At 33.7% G+C, this 18387-nt stretch overlaps 3 protein-coding genes across 8 annotated transcripts; all 3 read left to right on the top strand.

The window, feature by feature from the left end:
- The first annotated feature begins 532 nt into the window (after window positions 1-532).
- On the top strand, window positions 533-5441 carry PolI (DNA polymerase iota). Of its 2 annotated transcripts, none has more exons than XM_012292713.2 (3): window positions 533-1167; window positions 1438-1533; window positions 1650-5441. In XM_012292713.2, the coding sequence occupies exon 3, from the start codon at window positions 1741-1743 to the stop codon at window positions 3436-3438; it is 1698 nt and encodes a 565-aa protein (XP_012148103.1). In that variant the 5' UTR covers window positions 533-1167; window positions 1438-1533; window positions 1650-1740; the 3' UTR covers window positions 3439-5441. The 2 variants fall into 2 exon arrangements, with proteins under 2 accessions (XP_012148103.1, XP_012148104.1); XM_012292714.2 differs by having other exon boundaries at window positions 1363-1533.
- A 23-nt stretch (window positions 5442-5464) lies between these two features.
- LOC105663489 (chymotrypsin-2-like) lies at window positions 5465-7858 on the top strand. 4 transcript variants are annotated; one of them, XM_076536174.1, is made up of 6 exons: window positions 5465-5551; window positions 6311-6389; window positions 6444-6600; window positions 6667-6916; window positions 7030-7167; window positions 7559-7858. In XM_076536174.1, exons 2-6 carry the CDS (start codon window positions 6344-6346, stop codon window positions 7706-7708), a joined length of 741 nt encoding a protein of 246 aa, XP_076392289.1. In that variant the 5' UTR covers window positions 5465-5551; window positions 6311-6343; the 3' UTR covers window positions 7709-7858. The 4 variants fall into 4 exon arrangements, with proteins under 4 accessions (XP_076392289.1, XP_076392288.1, XP_076392287.1 ...); XM_076536173.1 differs by having other exon boundaries at window positions 5546-6141; XM_076536172.1 differs by having other exon boundaries at window positions 5546-6141; window positions 6250-6389.
- Window positions 7859-8621: 763 nt separating this feature from the next.
- LOC100875577 (tripartite motif-containing protein 2) lies at window positions 8622-15688 on the top strand. Of its 2 annotated transcripts, none has more exons than XM_012292700.2 (11): window positions 8622-9924; window positions 12685-12847; window positions 12931-13104; window positions 13180-13383; window positions 13467-13715; window positions 13792-13978; window positions 14122-14558; window positions 14642-14824; window positions 14901-15008; window positions 15089-15227; window positions 15311-15688. In XM_012292700.2, the coding sequence occupies exons 1-11, from the start codon at window positions 9905-9907 to the stop codon at window positions 15547-15549; spliced, it is 2103 nt and encodes a 700-aa protein (XP_012148090.1). In that variant the 5' UTR covers window positions 8622-9904; the 3' UTR covers window positions 15550-15688. The 2 variants fall into 2 exon arrangements, with proteins under 2 accessions (XP_012148090.1, XP_012148089.1); XM_012292699.2 differs by lacking the exon at window positions 8622-9924 and adding an exon at window positions 11248-12118.
- The last annotated feature ends 2699 nt before the right edge of the window (window positions 15689-18387 follow it).

Raw genomic sequence — 18387 nt, 5'->3', positions numbered from 1 at the left:
GGAGCGCTGAATGACGTATTTTCATTCATACTGCGCAGGTTCGCTCTGATTGGTCTGTCACTTTATGCATATTAAGGATAATGTGCATGCGCTCTAATGGCATTATGACGTCAAGTACATATACCGAGTGGTCATTTATTAAGCATACTCTCCTACAGTCCCATCTCTTGTCGTATCGTTATTTATTCGATAACAGATTTGACTCAAAAATGTATTTAAAATCACCATTCTGATATGTGTCGTATCATGTTTGTTGAATGTTAATTATTTAGCTCAAATGTCACCCAAACTTTTTCAAATACACCCAAAATCCGTAATCTTAGAGATCCGCACATTGGTGTTATTAATTATTCAAATATTTCAGCTCACCGTGTATATGATCACGAAATGAATAGTGAGGGATAGACTAACGCACTAGAGTGGTGATAAAAAGTTTTCTGAATTCAGCCGAGATGCGCAAACTATTATGCTTCTCTCGAGACACAGACTGTAAATGTTATGGCTGTTGTCTCATGAGGATGCTATGAAGATGAGCCATTATGCACATACCAGGTGTCGCACAATATGTGGTTCAAACAAAAGGTGCTCATTTTGTGTGAGAAAATCGTGAAAAATACAAATTGCAACCTTTTTTCTGAGGCTTCATTGTGAAGAAAGTCGAATTTGTTAAGCGTAAAATGTTGTTTGACAGAAAACTTGTGGATTGTTTGATGAAAAAATTTAGTTGCGTCATAAAATATCCATGCGTGCATCTATCTTGAAGTATTTGTATGCACCAATATTTAGAATGTAATTATAAATACATGCATCCGTACATACGAAGATACGTATGACAATTCAAAAACATGGCTACCATGTGAAAAATAAATTAGTTACACTACAGTTTATAAACAAGTTTCTATTTAGTTTTTACGATAATTTTGTTTCGTGCTACCGACGAAACTGATCTGCCGTGAGAAAAACACAGTTCTTCGATGAAACTTGCAAGAGGTTGGCGCGGTTTTCGCAAGTGAAACATTCGTTTCATCACTGTAATAGTTACAGCTACATTTTAATATCTATTCAGTAATCTAACGGATTTCTAGAGAATAAAAGTACATCTACGTGTTAGCGTTCTACATGGTTGTGAAACAACATACATAGTTTTCGAGCGAATATTAAATAATGGTAACCTTACTTTACAATCTAGAGAAAGTTAGAACAAGTAACACAGAAAAATAATACTTGCAATACGTACACTTTGTACCAATCAGTCCAAGAATTAAAGATGTGAACTAGTTTCACGATTATAAACTGTTATGTATAACCTAAAAGAAGCAGACTGTTCGATGTTTTGACTGTTCAACTTAACCTATTTTCTAGACATATATGTGTACAGTTATACATATCGGCAAGTAAACAACTATATATTCAGAATTTATAAAAATTTCTGTTAAGGTTGTTAACTGATGGAGAAGAAATTATACTTTTCAAGTTTTGAAATTGACATTTGTATTGAAGAATAAATTTATACCAAATCAGTTTTATAAGAAGGTAATATATTTATTTAATATCTTTAACACATTATATGTGGGAAATACCATATACAATGTGTTAATTAATTTTAATTAATTTAAAAATTAATCTCATTCGTACATGTTGAGTTACAGACTGTATTATGTTAAAACATTAAATAAAGCAACTCATGCGAGGAAGTTTCTATGCATAATATTGTACTATACAATTCATAAATTGACCTCAATGGATTCCGCTGATTTTGATGCAATTATACGACATCCAAGAACTATCATTCACATAGATGTTGATTGTTTCTATGCTCAAGTGGAGATGTTAAGACATCCAGAATTTGAAGGTAAACCTTTGGGAGTACAACAAAAGAATATAGTAGTAACCAGCAACTATTTGGCACGTGAATACGGTATCAAAAAGTGTATGTCGGTTCAAGAAGCTTTAAAGTTATGTCCAGGTTTGAACTTAGTAAATGGCGAAGACTTAACAAATTATCGTCACTTTTCTGACAAAATCCTGGAAGTATTACATCAGTTTACTCCGTTAGTTGAAAGATTGGGTTTTGATGATAACTTTCTGGATGCAACATCCCTTGTACAGAAATACATGAATCCTGGTAATGAGTCTGACTTAAATATGAGTATTTCCATGGAAGATGAAACTCCAATTGGTGAAGTGTTTGGTTCAGTCGAAGAAGAATGTCCATGCGGTTGCCATGCTAGACTGATCATTGCAACCAAAATTGCTGCAGAAATAAGACAACGGATTCACAAAGAGTTACATGTCACTTGCAGTGCAGGAATAGCACATAATAAACTCCTAGCAAAGTTAGTAGGATCGTTGCATAAACCAAACCAGCAAACATTAATATTTCCATGCAACGCACCCGCGTTATTGTCGTCGATAGGATCCGTGTCCAAAATACCGGGCGTTGGCCAAAAGACTACGCAACTGTTGTTGTCTAATAACATAAAAACAGTGGATGATTTGCGTAAAACTCCTTTGGAAACTTTGGAAGGAAAGATTGGTGTCGACCTTGCAAGAAAATTGAAAGACAATGCCGAAGGAGTTGATGAAACCGTTGTGAAACCAACAGGAAAGAAACAGTCCATAGGATTGGAAGATGGTTTTAAAAGCGTCTCTTTGGTAGCCGAAGTGGAATCACGACTAGGAGTTCTTCTAAGAAGGTTGACAGAGTTGGCCATGGAAGATGGAAGGATTCCAGTGGCTATGAGATTAACGGTCAGGAAACACGATTTTAACAAACCATCTTCCGGTAAAAGGGAAACTCGACAGTGTGCTTTACCGAAACATCTGTTGCCGTCTTCGAAATCTGGCATTTACGACCACGCTAAAATGTTGGCGCTAGCGATGAAACTCTTTCATCGCACCGTCGACGTTTCTAAGCCATTCCATTTAACTCTTTTGGGAGTTGCTTTCACGAAGTTCGAGGAGAGATCTTCTGGAAAGAATAGTATTACGTCTTTTCTACGAAAACAGGTAGCCGTTCAATCCGTCTTAGACATAAGTTCAGAGGAAGGTGTATCCGATATTAGTCTGGGATCGCCGATGAGTACAAATCAAGATAGTAACGATGGTTCTGCAATGAGCACCACCTCGTCCCCAATCTCGAAACCTGTAGGTGCTAATAATCAGAGCGCGGACGATGATATACTGAACGAAATAGAACCTCTGCCGAAGAAGACCAGGCTGGAAGTGTGGTTAAGCGGGCGCAGAGAATCTCCAAGCAACGAAATGGCGGATCTCAGACTGAGTCCTTCGTCACCCATGCAGTTATCGCCGAAAATCGATGCGGCCGTTCTTAAATCCTTACCCATTGACATACAGAGAGAAGTGACACGTCCGTGGCCGACAACTAGTAAACCAAAACCGAATAATATATTGAAATACTTCATAGCCAATAAGTGACGGAGTTACTGTGGCCTAGAATTATAATACAGCCATCTTTCTGTACACACTTCTACAGCTACAATATTGGATGGCAGCACCATGTGATATTATGAATTTAAGTTACTAATACTTTTAAATTAATTCGCAATTTCTGGGTATTCAAACATTTTCTGTATACACATATTTTCTATATAGCATTTATAATATATTAAACGAATGTTGATAAAAAGGAAATTCATCGTATGATTTTGGCCGCTTTAATCAATTGATTCGTACGAATGTGTACAATTATCGTCGCTATTTATTTATTTTAACTAATCAGAAAATTGTTTAGAATGAACGAAGTTACCTTGCATTTAAAATAAGACGAAAATAATCAAATGAACGATGTAAATTGAGTGTTGACGAAAAGTATTGTTCTTCTTTTCCTTTTTTTAAGTATCATCTTTCATTATAAGTCGACGAAGCAAATTTTTATGTAAGTTTCGCTTTTACCTTCCACAACGTGAATGCATATAGGACCGGCACGAGGTGGTTTTAAAACGATTCTCAAAACTTAATCTCAAACTTTGTGGAGTTACATGGCATAGTGCGCTCTCGTTATATTGCCACGGAAATTTTACAGCAGAAAATTTAGTGTAGTTTACCAAAAGATTTCACACTTGAAATTTTATATATTCTATGAAAATTTTTACACTTAGTTATTACATTTTATACACATTTTTGAAATCCGTGAAAATGGTGGCAATATAACGAGAGTCTACTGTCCCGTATGTGTATGGGTACTTATAAACTTTAGAAGTGTTTTCCATCTCCACAAACATTGTCGCCGGTTCTAGATGCATACAAAGTCGATCTTTGCATTTTTCGAGTAATTGTTCTGATAAATAGAATGTAACAATAAGCATAGGGTAATTCTACTTGTAATTTAAGTAATTTCACGTTAAGATTTAACATTTCCTTTTTCTACAAGTATTTGAGCAGAAACGAAATAAAAGTATTTATGTTCGATCTACGCGCGGAATTTTTGAAAATGCGCGCGTACTTTGTAAGGGAAGTCCATGGCGTTAAATAGGGTGCTGGCATTTGATTTTGTGCTTACTCTGTTACATTATAATTGTATGATTTAAAGTATAACGAAAGAAGAGAAAAGGGAAAAAATGTTTCTATTTTTAGTACTATCAATGTTATATTTCTATATATATTGTAACGGGGCGTTGCGAAAGATGCGCCGTGCAGAAATACTCAATCGCCCCTATCGTACTATTGGTGAGGAGATCCGTTCGAATGTATAAGGCATAGTTATACGTACATATATTATTACAGTTATCCAGAATATTAGACAATCATGAAGTTCTATCGGTTTGGTATGGTACAAGGTGGTTAATTATAATACGCGATTGATTAAAAATAAAAGAAAAATAATAAAATAAGCCAGCGATCCAAGCTGTTCAGATGGTTATTGTAACACCTTTAATTTCGTACGATTTACTTAAAAAAATATAAAAAATGAAAAATATGCCTGCGTTGAAGCATGACCGAGGGCAAGTGATACTGACACAGTAGCTTTTGTAAACTGAATACTTACATATAAGGGTACGGACGATTTATATATATATACACACACACATACTTACACGGAGCGTTAAAAAAAAAAACACAGAAATTATATACACGATATAAAAGAGATTACTTACGGCCGAGCTTCTGTTTTTCTTTTTCCTACGTTTTATTTATTTACTTGTATGCACGGGAGAAATGGTACTTCTCTAACTATTCATTTCTGGTTGTGAGAGTTGATAAAAATATTTTATACGTACACAACACGGGAAATATGAACTGTTGCGATACATGTAGTGCTCTTGTTCTGATTAATTCGAATAACGCGCAATAGTTCACACTTCTCAGATAATTGCATTGATACTAGAATCGAGAAAAGAAGCGATGAAATTGCCTTTTACACGAGCTACATCCACGGTTCATATTACCCGATTTTATTCAAATAAAGGAAGTTCAAGTTACATGTTCTTTGTATATTGTACAAACGTCCTTGTTCCCTGTTTCCTACTTTCTTCGTAGAAAAGCTGGTAGCAAACATAGACATCCAATTCATGTTGGACACAATCGGAAGGTAATATAAATAAATTTCACAATAGAATGAATCATCCGAGATGGTATCTCCTTTTAAGACGTATAAGAAACATTTTTCGTATGCGCATTATGTCCCTGTCCCAATCCGAGTGTCCAGTCATATTTAAGAGTAATATCGTTTTAATTTGACTGCACAGTGCGTTCGTATATGACGCCAGAATTAGACCCCCTAACGCTGCCATACAATTTGAATGAGGCCAATCACCCAGACACCGTCTCTGAATGGAACATAATCAGGATGAGTCATGTCATAATGGAATAAATTGTCCAGCTTTGTGCTTTTTTATATTGTACCGCGTGCTCGTTTAATAAAGATCTCGAATATCTTTCATTGATTAAAACGACGCGAATCAGACGAGTATTTCATTTTCGAAATTAAAGTCCTGCTGAAAGATATCGCGTCCACGATGAATCATAGCACGATTTGTCAGTATTTAAATATTTTCGTGATTTACGAAAAGATTATGACGATGTGTCATCTTATAACGAGTAAAATGAATTATGTTTGAATGAACAGAATGGAATATCCAGCCCTCATTTAGTGGAAATTGTCTGTTTTCCTCTCAAAAGGTAGAGGTACCCGTTCAACCTTAGTCTTACCTTTTATCATAGTGCACGTGAGATACATCAGAATGAACTTTTTCGTAAGTAATATCTGACCCAAATTTAAATGTCCAGGTGCGTATTCCCACGGTCATTAAGTACATACTTGGTATAAATACCCCTCGAATGCCTCCAGAACGTCAGCCTAAGTTGTCATAGAAAGTTCACAATGTTTCTATTTTGCGTACTCGTCACTGTGATACTTGGAGCGTCAGGTAACAATACTTCCCAAAATAATAAAACTTCCTACTCAAATTTTCAAATTACAGCGGCACCGAGTGATGGGCCGAAAATCGTGGGCGGCACCCTAGCAGAAGATGGACAGTATCCTTACCAAGCTTCGCTTCGGTTCAGAAACCGTCACTTCTGTGGAGGGTCGGTGCTGAACACGAGATGGATACTGACGGCGGCTCACTGCTTATCAAGGTTAAAATTCAAATTACTGTGCTTGTCGTTTTTAACGCAAATATTTGTTTTAACATATAATTGCAGTTTCAATGACACGGCTGTAACCGTGGTGTTGGGTACGAACGCCCTGGACAAAGGTGGCGACGAGTACCAGTCCGAAAAAGTAATCGTTCATCCGAGATATAGCTCCGCGTTGATCAGAAACGATATCGGGCTGATTAAAGTGGACAAGGACATTGTTTTCGGGGATAAGGTGAAACCAATCGCTCTGCCCAACGAGAACTTCAGTAAAATCGATTATCCTGCTACGTTATCTGGCTGGGGTACCACTAGCGTAAGTATCTTTTATTACCTTTTTTCTTTTATATTGTATTCATGTGTACTTATTTTGTTTATCAATGGCTGCGCCATGGACTGGAACCTCCTTGTGCTAATTACGCACCCAAGTATCCCGGTCAAACGCCAAACGAGCTGTATCACATTGAACTGAGCGTGATCGATCAAAAACAATGTTTAAACGCCAGCTTTCGGATCACCAACGACAATATCTGCACACTTAACAAGAGGGGTGAAGGCGCTTGTCACGTAAGTGCATTCACAGTCTAGTCGAGTACTCGAGAAGAGGGCCCTTTCACGTCAAAGGATCCCTCAACCAAAGCGGCACTTTTTTCTTCTTATTTGTAGTCGCGAAAACCGTGTCGACAAGAGCGTAACAATAAGCACCATTCAGGTTCCACTCACCTAGTTCGATAGAATTACTCTAAGCACGCAGGATGCATCGCGTGCACCCTCTTTTGACTTTAAGATACAGTCTGATTGTACTACTTTCATTTGTTGTCGTTTTATAAGGTTCTTTGGTAAAATCAATACCCAAGTATTGCGGTGTCAATGACCAATCTTTGGAAGGGTTACACTAATAATATCTAAATTTATAAATTCCTGTGCTGGGAAATAAAAAATTATTTTATTTTTGAAGGGTGATTCTGGTGGTCCTTTGGTCGCTGATAATGAACAAATTGGAGTGGTGTCCTGGGGGATACCGTGTGCTAGAGGTCGTCCTGACGTCTTCACTCGTGTCTACAGCTACAAGGATTGGATAAAAAAATACGTTGAAAATGAAAGTTAATTAGCGTCATTTCATGGATCACATATGTACAGTATACATTTGTATATGTATGTAAATATAATATTATGACTGATGTATATCAGTCTATACAATGTCTCACAATTAATTTAATGAAAAATGTAAAAAATAAATACGTTGTTTGACAAAGAACATCAACCTCTTTTTATGGTTCCGGAGAATATTAAACAGCTGTAAACCGTACGCCCTAAAGACTAAACAAACGTGCCTGAATCTAATGACCGTCCGTACACGTTTGCCCAGCTTCAGTTCACGGGAAAATAATCTTTTATACATAATTTTTTCTACTTTTTAAACTATGCGCGTGCTGGTAATTTATGTTAAATTAAGTACGCTGCAGCGCATCCTACGCTCGCGCAAATATACTTTAAGGTGACACTAATTTTACATCCCATGTACTCGAATTAATGTCACACGTATCTGACGCATTAAATTAGATAGATCATTTAGATAGTGCGTAATATTTATCTGGGAAATAACAGAACTCGGTGAGTACAATAAACGTGAGCAACGCGTAACAGTACAAATAACAGAATCTTTTAATTAACGCTTTTTTATTTTGTTTTATTCTTCATTTTTCCTACAATTATAATCAGACTTCCCAGGAAGTTTCATAAATTTTAGATCTCGTTTAAAAAAGTATTTTCAATTTATTTAACTATGATATAATTAAAGACGTCCTTGATAGTCCGCAGTAAAAAATTCTTGAATCGCAATTTCGGTCAAGCGTCGAATGACCTGAATTTAATGGCGCATGTCCGAATTGTGTGCATCGAAAATCGTTTCAAGAGCAACAAGGATGTTGCACATAGCAACATATCCTTGCACGCGAACCGCGGATGTCCCTGCGATCTAAAGATCAAGTCGTCAAATTTATGATTCAAGTAATAAGAATAGTAGAACGGAAACATCAAAGTGTAAGGATACTTTTCCGCGACTTTAATCGCGTAAAAATCGCGGCAACTTTGAAATCTGACTACACCACTGGTAGCACTTATTCGAAGATTGCCAACATCGAGGCCAAGGATGCTACCCCGACCTCGCCAATGTTTTCAAACCTCTTCTATTCTGTGACCAAGTGCCAACAGTCTAGCCGTGCAAAACCTAAAACGAGAATCATACTGATATAGTGACATTTTTCTCAGTTACCAAGTGGAAACATCGCCGATCGTGACATAATAAATAAGTAAAATTCTGCAGAGTATACAACTGTCATATATAACGTATGACCTAAATCGCGACGCGCATGCGCGGTCGAGCAAGGACAGTTTCGAGGGTGTGTTTTCATCCCCTGGTGTTTCGCAGAAATTCTCAGTGCCGTGTCTGTTCTTGTCATTTCGTGGTAAAAAAAACGCAACATCGTGGCTTGAAAGACGAGGACCGTGCCACCTGCTGGAGCTTAGCGTGTATTGTCTAAAATCGATGTCGCCATCCTTGTCTTTCGTCTTCCGATCAGTGTTAGCAGTTTTGCGCCAATGAAATATGAATACGATGGAAATCGTACACGGGGTATTGTGTTAACGGTGTGACTAAACCTTTCGTGTTTACGGTGAAAAGATAGCGAAAACCGGTTTAACATTGTTGTCGAATTTCTACGCGAAAAAATCTCGAATGTTATCCGCGCGGATTCGCTAACGAGATAATTCGATAACCTAGTGTGTACAGATGAAATTCGCGTGTCTACCGAAATCTTAATAATTATTGACCGTAAAATTAACGAGGGTTAATGTACCGATAAACGTATCGTCCGCTCGATACGACACAATACTAATACGGTTTTGTTTTGTGACATGTGTCAAGGATGCATTCGTATGCATCGATTCTATTGTTTACATTCGCGAAGTGTGACAATGTGATTGTTAAATAGAATCTGCGAATACATCTGTTCACATTAATGTGTATATTATTACGCCTTGACGTCGTACAGTTTTTAAATTAGAAGTATATACGTGTGCATATGTTTGTTTATTATGCTTCGTTATTTCAAAAATCAGACGCTATCGTGAACAGCCGTACGATATCGTGGATTTTGTTGCACTTAAGTAGCTGTATCATGGTGCTTTGTTAGTGTGCATATCACGCTCGTGTACAATCCTTGGGACGCCATAAATAATATATCGCGCCAATATTGCTTATACACCAAATAAATTATCATCCGAATTTATCAACGGAAGCTTCATGAACTGCTGTCCATTCATGTAAGTATGTGACCAGTTTTTCTAATTATAAGAGACACGTATATTCGAACAATACGAACTTTATGTGATAGTATGTGACTCGCATGTTAGGAGTTGATAAAAATGGCGATAAAAACATTTACACTTCGTTTAAAAACTTCATCATCTTTGAATGTATTAAAATTCAAAATAAAATATTAATTAATCAGAATTATTTCTTGATTATACATTTTGCGAAAACAATTTCATTGGTGTCACATTAAAATAAAGTATAATAGGATTTTTCAAATGTAGGATGTTTTTAATCAATTTCTAGTGGTAATATTTAATATTCTATTAAAGTCGACTATAAAAAACACAGCCATCCAAAGGCTGGTTAGTAGCAAGTGCATGTAAGCAAAACATTCAGTGTATAGCATACACCATCAACCGCTACACCTTTTAACGGGCGACTGCGCAGTAGACAATTCAGCCGTCTGTATGGTCGTGTATACCTCGCACAAGCATACCATGCATTTCTTCGTCTTTATACCACCGTTGGTGCTGTGCGCCTCCTTACCCTTCAACAGACGCGTGTATCTCTCTTTCTTTATCGTTGCTTTCTCCTATGTACTTCCTCTCACTCTCGTGGTAAACGCTTGACGGTGCGCCAATACTCAGGGACGTATTATTTCGCGCACAGCGTGTAACAAACTTTAAACAGTTTCTATTTTATTCTATTATTATTAACCCACGGATACCCATTTTGGCCCAAAAAACAATAATATGTAAGATGACATAGTACAAAATCTCATATTATACCACAACGTGTTCTATAGCCTCGCATTATATTACCATGCGTTGTATTGTCCTGCAATTATATCAATACGCATGGTATATCCACGCGTTATAGTCTCGTGTTATATTACCACGCATTGTATCCCCGCATTGTACAGCCTTGCATTACAATAGCTCATTTCACATTTTTCTAAAATTCTCTCAAAATCGAAAACACTGAAAGATTCTTTTCTCTGTTCTTACTTAAGGAATCCTGGGTGGCATTGAAATATACCTGGACTGTAATAACTTAAACCAGTGTTTTTCAGGATAAGAGGGTAGCTTTTCAAAATTAACACAAAGGCGCCTCGCATGCGCATAGTGGCTCTGAGAGGTAGATAGTGTGTTTGAACCGATATTGTATGGGTTAAAGGAGATTTTGTAATTGTATGATTAACAAAGAAAAGAGGAAAAGCGTATCGATAAATCATAGCCGCTGGCGCCCGTATAATGTACTTATCGTTTCGTCCCTGGTGTGGTGCCGGCTGTGGATGCAGGCGAGAACGTGCGCAGCTGTAAAACGTGAGTCGCTGCGCTCAGCAGCTGATGCGGTTCGTCGTTGTCCGTGGCTGTGTTTGTTTGGAAAAATGCGACAGAGAAACAACGAATTTCGACAGTATCATTGTTACTGTTCGAAGAACATAGATACAGACGAAAACTGGAAGATCTGTCGCCAGTGATAGTGACGATATAACGGGACAGAAATTCAAAATGACATCTAAAATTCGCGGAGACAAACAATCGCGAAAGTGAAATAAAAATAACTTTAAAAATGATCGATTATATTTTCTTTTTGTATTAAATTCTTTGAGTATCGTTTGAAAGTTATGCTCGGTCAATTTTTCGGGATATAAAGTAAAGATTCCTCTTGGTAACTATTTCCGCATCGACAGATATTAAGAACGAAAGATAGACAAAGAGTTCTCGTCGGCATATGCTTTGTGTGTTCGGTAGCTTCTTTGCGATGAACATTCTAAAAGAGGTGTCGTGTTTATAAACAGTATTTCGTATGAACGTGTATTTCGCTTTGTTTGAAGTAATCGATGCAAATTGAAGCATCGATTAATTTTATGTACGAGAATATTATAAACGTAAAAAATGAATTCTACTTAGAAAGTATCTTAATTAGTTAGCATTTTGAAAACACAATGTTTTTGTTGTTATAATACGTTTTAATATTTAAATTCATTTCTTCGGCACGGTGATACAAAATGAAAATCATCGATTGAAATCATTAGTATTGACAAGTTTATTTGTTAATGAAAATTTATGCGAGGTGTAAGTGGCATATTCCGATGCAGATACCCCGCTAAAACGTGTGCTATGTAACGGATGTATACATTTCTTAAAACGACAACAGGGCTAACTCCATTATGGAGGCACTGCGTTTAGCCATACAGTGAGTTTATTATTCACAAAATGTTTTTATGAATATTACCCTGTAATTTGCTCACTATTTTCACACTTTTATTACCTATTTATTTTGAAGTTTAAAGCGGACCGTCAACGTCAAAATGCGTCCACGTATTCACGACACTTAAACTTTTGCGACACACTGTATAATTTTTATTTTTGTAAAAAATAGAATGTGGCATTGTCATAACAATTGAATATCAATTATGTAAACTGTATTATTTAACTTGGTGTTTCATTTATATTGAACATTGTTATAATAAATAATAATTATTTTTTTAAACTTTTGTACTGAATTTATTTGTATAAAATTATATAAATATTCATGATTTTATTTATGTTTTTTCAGCATTATACGCATAAAAATATTTCTGTTTTAGATATAGTATTTATTTGACATTGACCTAGCAGTTGAAGAATGAAACTTATTTTGCAATAATTATAACACACTACATACCCACACTTACTCGACCACTTTCTTTTTTTCAGATACTAAACATAATATTTATTTTACAAGTATGATATAAATCAAGATCTATTATTTTTTTACAGGACACGGCTAGGGGAGAGGATGGTTAGCATGAGCTCTATGCTCGTAGAAACAGTCAGCATAAACTATGAAGACTTTAATGAAAGTTTTTTAACATGCGGTACGTGTCTTTGCGTTTATGATGGCGGAGAGCATACTCCTAAATTGTTACCATGTTCACACACGGTAAGGGAATATAAAATAAACAGATATGGATAATTCATTTATTAATTTTTTAAATTAATAGTTTATGTATTCTGACTACATAGGTATGTTTACATTGCTTAACAAGAATTGCTGCATCTCAGACTCGTGAGACTGGTGCATTTCGATGTCCTATTTGCAGGGAATTGATAACAATTCCTCGTGGTGGAGTTCCTGCTTTACCACCAAGTTTCCTTGTAAATCAACTTCTTGATCTTATGTCCAGACAAAGACGAGAGGTATGAAATAATATCCATATACTTTATATCTATGTGTTATTAAACATATCATTAACATTTCCTTTATCTTTGCAGGTTATCCCAAAATGTTCAGTTCACATAAATCAAGAATTATTATTTTGTGAAACATGTGATACAGTGTTTTGTACAGTATGTACAGGTGGTAATCATACAGGAACATCACCAGGGTGTACAGAACACACTATTATACCTTTTAGTATTGCAATAAAAAGAATGTCTGAGATTTTACTCTACAAAGCTAACGAATGTATATCTAAGGTAATAATTGATTACATATTTCTGGACAATTTAAATTTTTGCTCATGGAAGTTTATCCTTTACAAAACATTTATGAATTGCAGTTAACACAAGCTCAGGATTCTGTAAGTACAGAGTTACAACGTTTGGAAGCTTCTACGGAAAGATGTTTGAATGCTGTAGATAATGAATTTACAGAAATTATTGCAAAAATTGAAAGGAGACGAACTGAATTACAAGCAGCTGTTACTGCTGCAGCAAGAGACAAGAAACATGTACTAGAAGAACAGCATGCTCTTATAGAAGCTGAAAAGAATAAAGTACAACGTGAATGTGAAGGCTTACAATATCAAGTATGATATTCTTGACAATGATTGATTAAAATTTAATGTGTTTAATGATAAAGCATAATAATAATTTTCCTTAAAGGTTGAAGTACGAAATATCACACAAAGAATTGGTAGTTTATCCGATCAACTTGATGCAGCATCAGCTCTTAGTGAACCTAAAGAAAATGCCTTTATTACCTTTGAATTTAATCACAATAATGCACTTTCTCAATTAGAGGAAGCTCTTAATAACTTAGGAAGAGTACGTTCTAGTACAACATTGCCAGGTATCCTGAGGATTGAATATACAGTAAAGTACCTGCTTCAAAATTTGTTATTAATCGTTACCTAAGCAATATTGCTATATGTTTTTTTAGAATTATTCGTCTAGAACAAAAATGGTATTCTAATTACGAATATTTCAAAATAGGTTCATGTAGAGCCAGGTTGAAAGACCCTGCTATAGTTAAATTACAAGCAACAGTAATAGTAGAAACTGTCGATTATCATGGGCATCCTAGGAACGTTGGAGGAGATCTTATTACTGCGGAATTAACTTTTGCAGACAATATCTATTCAGAAAACCAAAGTACTAGTATCGATACCGAAATCATAGATTTAGATAATGGTACATATGAAGTACTATTTCGACCTCCACGTGCAAGTCGTTACGTCTTGAAATTATCAGTTTTCGAACGGCCTATTAAAGATTATCCTTTATTTTTTGATGCAACCGAACATAATGAACCCATTAAGGTATATGGAAGGAGAGGAAACGGAAAAGACGAATTCCATCAACCAGTAGCAGTTGCTGTTGATGATGATGGAATGATATATATTTTAGATACTGGGAACTCGCGTATAAAAGTATTTCAAATTATAATTTATCTCAAATTATAAATTATTGAACATTCCAGTTTTCTTTTTTATAGATAATATTATATTTTTAGGTACTCAATTGTGATCTAGAATTTCAAAGGCATATAACTAATGAGGGTCTTGAAGGCCGCAGTTGTACAGGAATTGGTATCTCTCAACAAGGACTTGTTGTTGTCAATTGGAGAACACGAAAAGTAACAGAAATGAGCACTCTAGGTGACACTATTAAATCTTTCTCGCATAACGCATTTCAAGTTAGTATTATTTATTTTCAAATCACGTACAAATTTTAATTTATTTATTGACGATTTTATTAATTTGACTATCTAGGAACCAATCGATATTGCAGTAGACAGAAGTTACGGGCATATACTTGTAGCTGATATTGGTCAAAGTTGTGTCTTTGTATTTGATTCTGATGGGAAAATTCTCTTTCAGGTTGGATGATATCTTCATTCTTTAAGCTTGGTACTAATCACTGTGTAGTGTACACATTTTTAAAGAATTTTAATTAACAGGTTGGAAAGAGAAGTACATTTAAATTGATTAGTTCTATCACTGTTGGACCTAATGGTGAAATTGTAGTCGCCGACAGTCGTATTCAAGTATTTTCTGCTAAAGGAGATTTTTCAGAAGAAATATATTCTGAAGGCAAAGGTAGGTCTCAAGTTTTTTGTCACAAATATAATAACGTAAATGAACTTATATTTTACAATATTTGGTTTTATTTTATGTTACAGGAAAAGGCGCTTATGGAGGTTTGGCTGTTGACGCTGAAGGTAGAATACTTGGCACTCGTACTGATAAAGGACGCAGTATAATTCAAGTATTAAAATTAGGAGGAGGTAACATTTTAACTGAAATTGATTCGCATAGTTCAAAATTACGACGTCCTTCAGGTATTGCGGTATTACCTGACAATCACTTAGTAGTTGTAGATTTGGGAAATGATTGTATAAAAAAATATAGATATTGGTAAAAGAATTCGTTTCAAAGTATCAAATTTATCTTATGTCCAACAAAAAAGATTCAGATTGCATACGTATACCAAATACTATGTGTTTAATATAGTTTAAATTATTTAATTTTTGAAAACTTTGATTACAATTTCACATATATTTTCTGTGTCCGTTTTTCGTAAACTTTTTTATATCCATTTAAAACTTCACAGACCTAGATGAATCAAAATAATTGTTTAGTGTGAAGATATATTAATTAAATTTAGTATGTGTTACGTATACGTACGTATATGTAATACTTAAAACAATTTATATAAGTTTATTTATGCGTTAGATTTTGCGACTTAGGTCGTTTTCCTAAAATAAAATAGACTTGACTAGTATAATGCAATTTATAACACTTTATGTTACTACCATAACTTTAATTATTTTGATATTTTTATCCTATTTAATATTTGAAGGTACTAGGTATTTTACACTGCCATAGTTTGATATTTTAAATCCACAATAGCAATCACAAAAATCACGTATTTCATAGAAATATATGTGTATAAATGTAATAATAGATAGGCTCTTAAAATTCGTGCATAAGAAATTCTGATGAAAATTTAATTCTAGGCATTAAATCCTGAAGTTCCATTGATTAGAAAGGTTTAGACTAAGATGTCAGAGATTTTACAATAGATAATTTTATGTTCCTTCTGCATTTAATTTCACTTCATATTTATTAACGTAATTCATGAATAATAAAAAAAGAATGAAAATGAGCTTTGCAACTGGTAAATAATTTAATATTTGCAATTATTTTTAATATTTATTATTAAAAATATTATAAAATTAAATTGTGTGCTAAAAATTAATATTGTTTTTTAACAAAAATTTTTAGAAGTATAGATAGTAAAACAGAAAAAATTCAATATACCTCACCAAAGGAACTTTATTCAGAAATAACATCATATCCTTATGTACAGTTTTCTACTTTTTATTGACAAGTGTGCTTAATTAATTTCTATTGCACCATAATTCTGCATTTCATATTTATTCAATAGTATTCCAATATTTTTTGATACTATAAGGTAAAACTTTATTTTGTGAATATCAAAATGGTGAAAATTATTTTCATGTCCTCTTTTTATACTTAGAAATATTTCATAGTACTTTGTTAGAAAACCCTTAAGAGTATATTGCAAAGTACTACTTAAATGTTGTTATCAGAGAATTATCTTTTATACATTGCAATTAAAGTCAATATATTTATCTCGTAATACATGTTTTATTTTGATAACTCATTAGCTGTATTTCATAGATGTTACAGTACTTCAATTTGGATAACCACCCAAAGCAGTTTGTATTTTCATTGTGTACTCATTAAACCTTTTGATTCATCAATGCAAAAAGTGACTAGTGTATTATAAATAGATAAGTGAATAAAAATAAACTGAAATATGTACTAATATTTTTCCAGTATTATTACAGATTGAAATAAGACACTTTATTTGTATAAATTTGTCTTGAATTTTGTATAAGATACAATAGGCAAACATGTAATTTATACGTAAATATATATATAAATGAATAAATATATATATTTATTTATGTGTAAATTATTACAAATAATAATATACAGAACCATGGAAGACATCACTTTGAAGGTATTATGTTTTACTATGTATTTCACATATGAACTTTTTTATTATGTTATTGTCACAGCTTTTTCTGGAACTTTGAAATCCGGATTGATAGAATACAAAGTGGAAAAATATTGAAAGTTATTATAATTACATTTATAAAATTTTTTTGGAAGTGTTACTTTTATTCCAATGTTCATTTTATCTATTACGTACATGCACATATAAATGTAATTATATAAATGTAGTATATTATACCTTTAAAATATTTCAGTTATTCTAATACTACATTATTTACTTAATCATTACAATAGGGTCATTTATGTTTCTAACTAATATTGATAATTAATACTGATTAATTAAAAGGGACTGGTATACAATTTAGAATACATTATCTATGTTGTGTTCAATTGTTTTAAAGTGAAGTTAAAATATAAACAATTATAATTAGAACAATAATATTGTTGCACTATACAAATGTTTACATTATGTACAATACTTCACTACAATGTGCTTATCACTTTGATAACATTATTATAATATTATAATAGTGTATTCTAGATTTCTAGTGTAGTTACAGAATTGTTGTAGAACTTTAAATCATTCATTAATAATGTTATCACAAACCATTTTAAAAGAATAGATAATTTTCAGTAATTGGTGCATGTATAAAGCACATACAAAGTTTTCTTTTTATTTATTAAAGAAATATTAATGATTGATCATTAGTTTTAGTACTAATTATGACTAAATTCTTTAACAAATAATAGACAATTATACTTTCAGATAATTATTTTTGGAACTAATGTACAGCATTCTTCACAAACTGATTTGCACAGTGATTTAATGTTACTTAAAAAGTTTTCATATATGTATATACATACATGTGAATATGTATGTATGTACATACATAAATACAAATTAAACATAAGAGTATCATCTCAGCCTTTAGCGTTAAATATGGCAGTGCCTTTATTAAACAAATTTCCATGCAAACCTATTAATTATGTACGAATTTTGATGTTGATTTTAATATTATTTTTAAACAAAAAATACGTGACAAGTGACTTAAAATCCAATAACATAAATTAAATTATGATTTAGTATGTATATGTATAACATGTATGTCACTACTTTATAATTATTTAATTAACTCAATGTGAAAATATGGAGACTATATAAATATTTGTTTATAGGATTGTTTTTGGTTTAGTTTTTACATTTACAATT

Source organism: Megachile rotundata, chromosome 10, assembly GCF_050947335.1.
Source record: "Megachile rotundata isolate GNS110a chromosome 10, iyMegRotu1, whole genome shotgun sequence".
Taxonomy (NCBI): domain Eukaryota; kingdom Metazoa; phylum Arthropoda; class Insecta; order Hymenoptera; family Megachilidae; genus Megachile; species Megachile rotundata.
This window is presented reverse-complemented; position numbering and strand designations above follow the sequence as displayed.

Excerpts from the sequence above, each read along its gene's own strand:
- PolI (XM_012292713.2), top strand. The coding sequence starts at position 1,741 with ATGGATTCCGCTGATTTTGATGCAATTATACGACATCCAAGAACTATC.
- LOC105663489 (XM_012292718.2), top strand. Across the intron at positions 6,390-6,443 it reads TGTGATACTTGGAGCGTCAG|CGGCACCGAGTGATGGGCCG; the intron begins GTAACAATACTT and ends TTCAAATTACAG. Across the intron at positions 7,168-7,558 it reads GGGGTGAAGGCGCTTGTCAC|GGTGATTCTGGTGGTCCTTT; the intron begins GTAAGTGCATTC and ends TTATTTTTGAAG.
- LOC100875577 (XM_012292699.2), top strand. The coding sequence starts at position 12,093 with ATGGAGGCACTGCGTTTAGCCATACA. Across the intron at positions 14,559-14,641 it reads CTGGGAACTCGCGTATAAAA|GTACTCAATTGTGATCTAGA; the intron begins GTATTTCAAATT and ends TTATATTTTTAG. Across the intron at positions 15,228-15,310 it reads AATATATTCTGAAGGCAAAG|GAAAAGGCGCTTATGGAGGT; the intron begins GTAGGTCTCAAG and ends TTTATGTTACAG.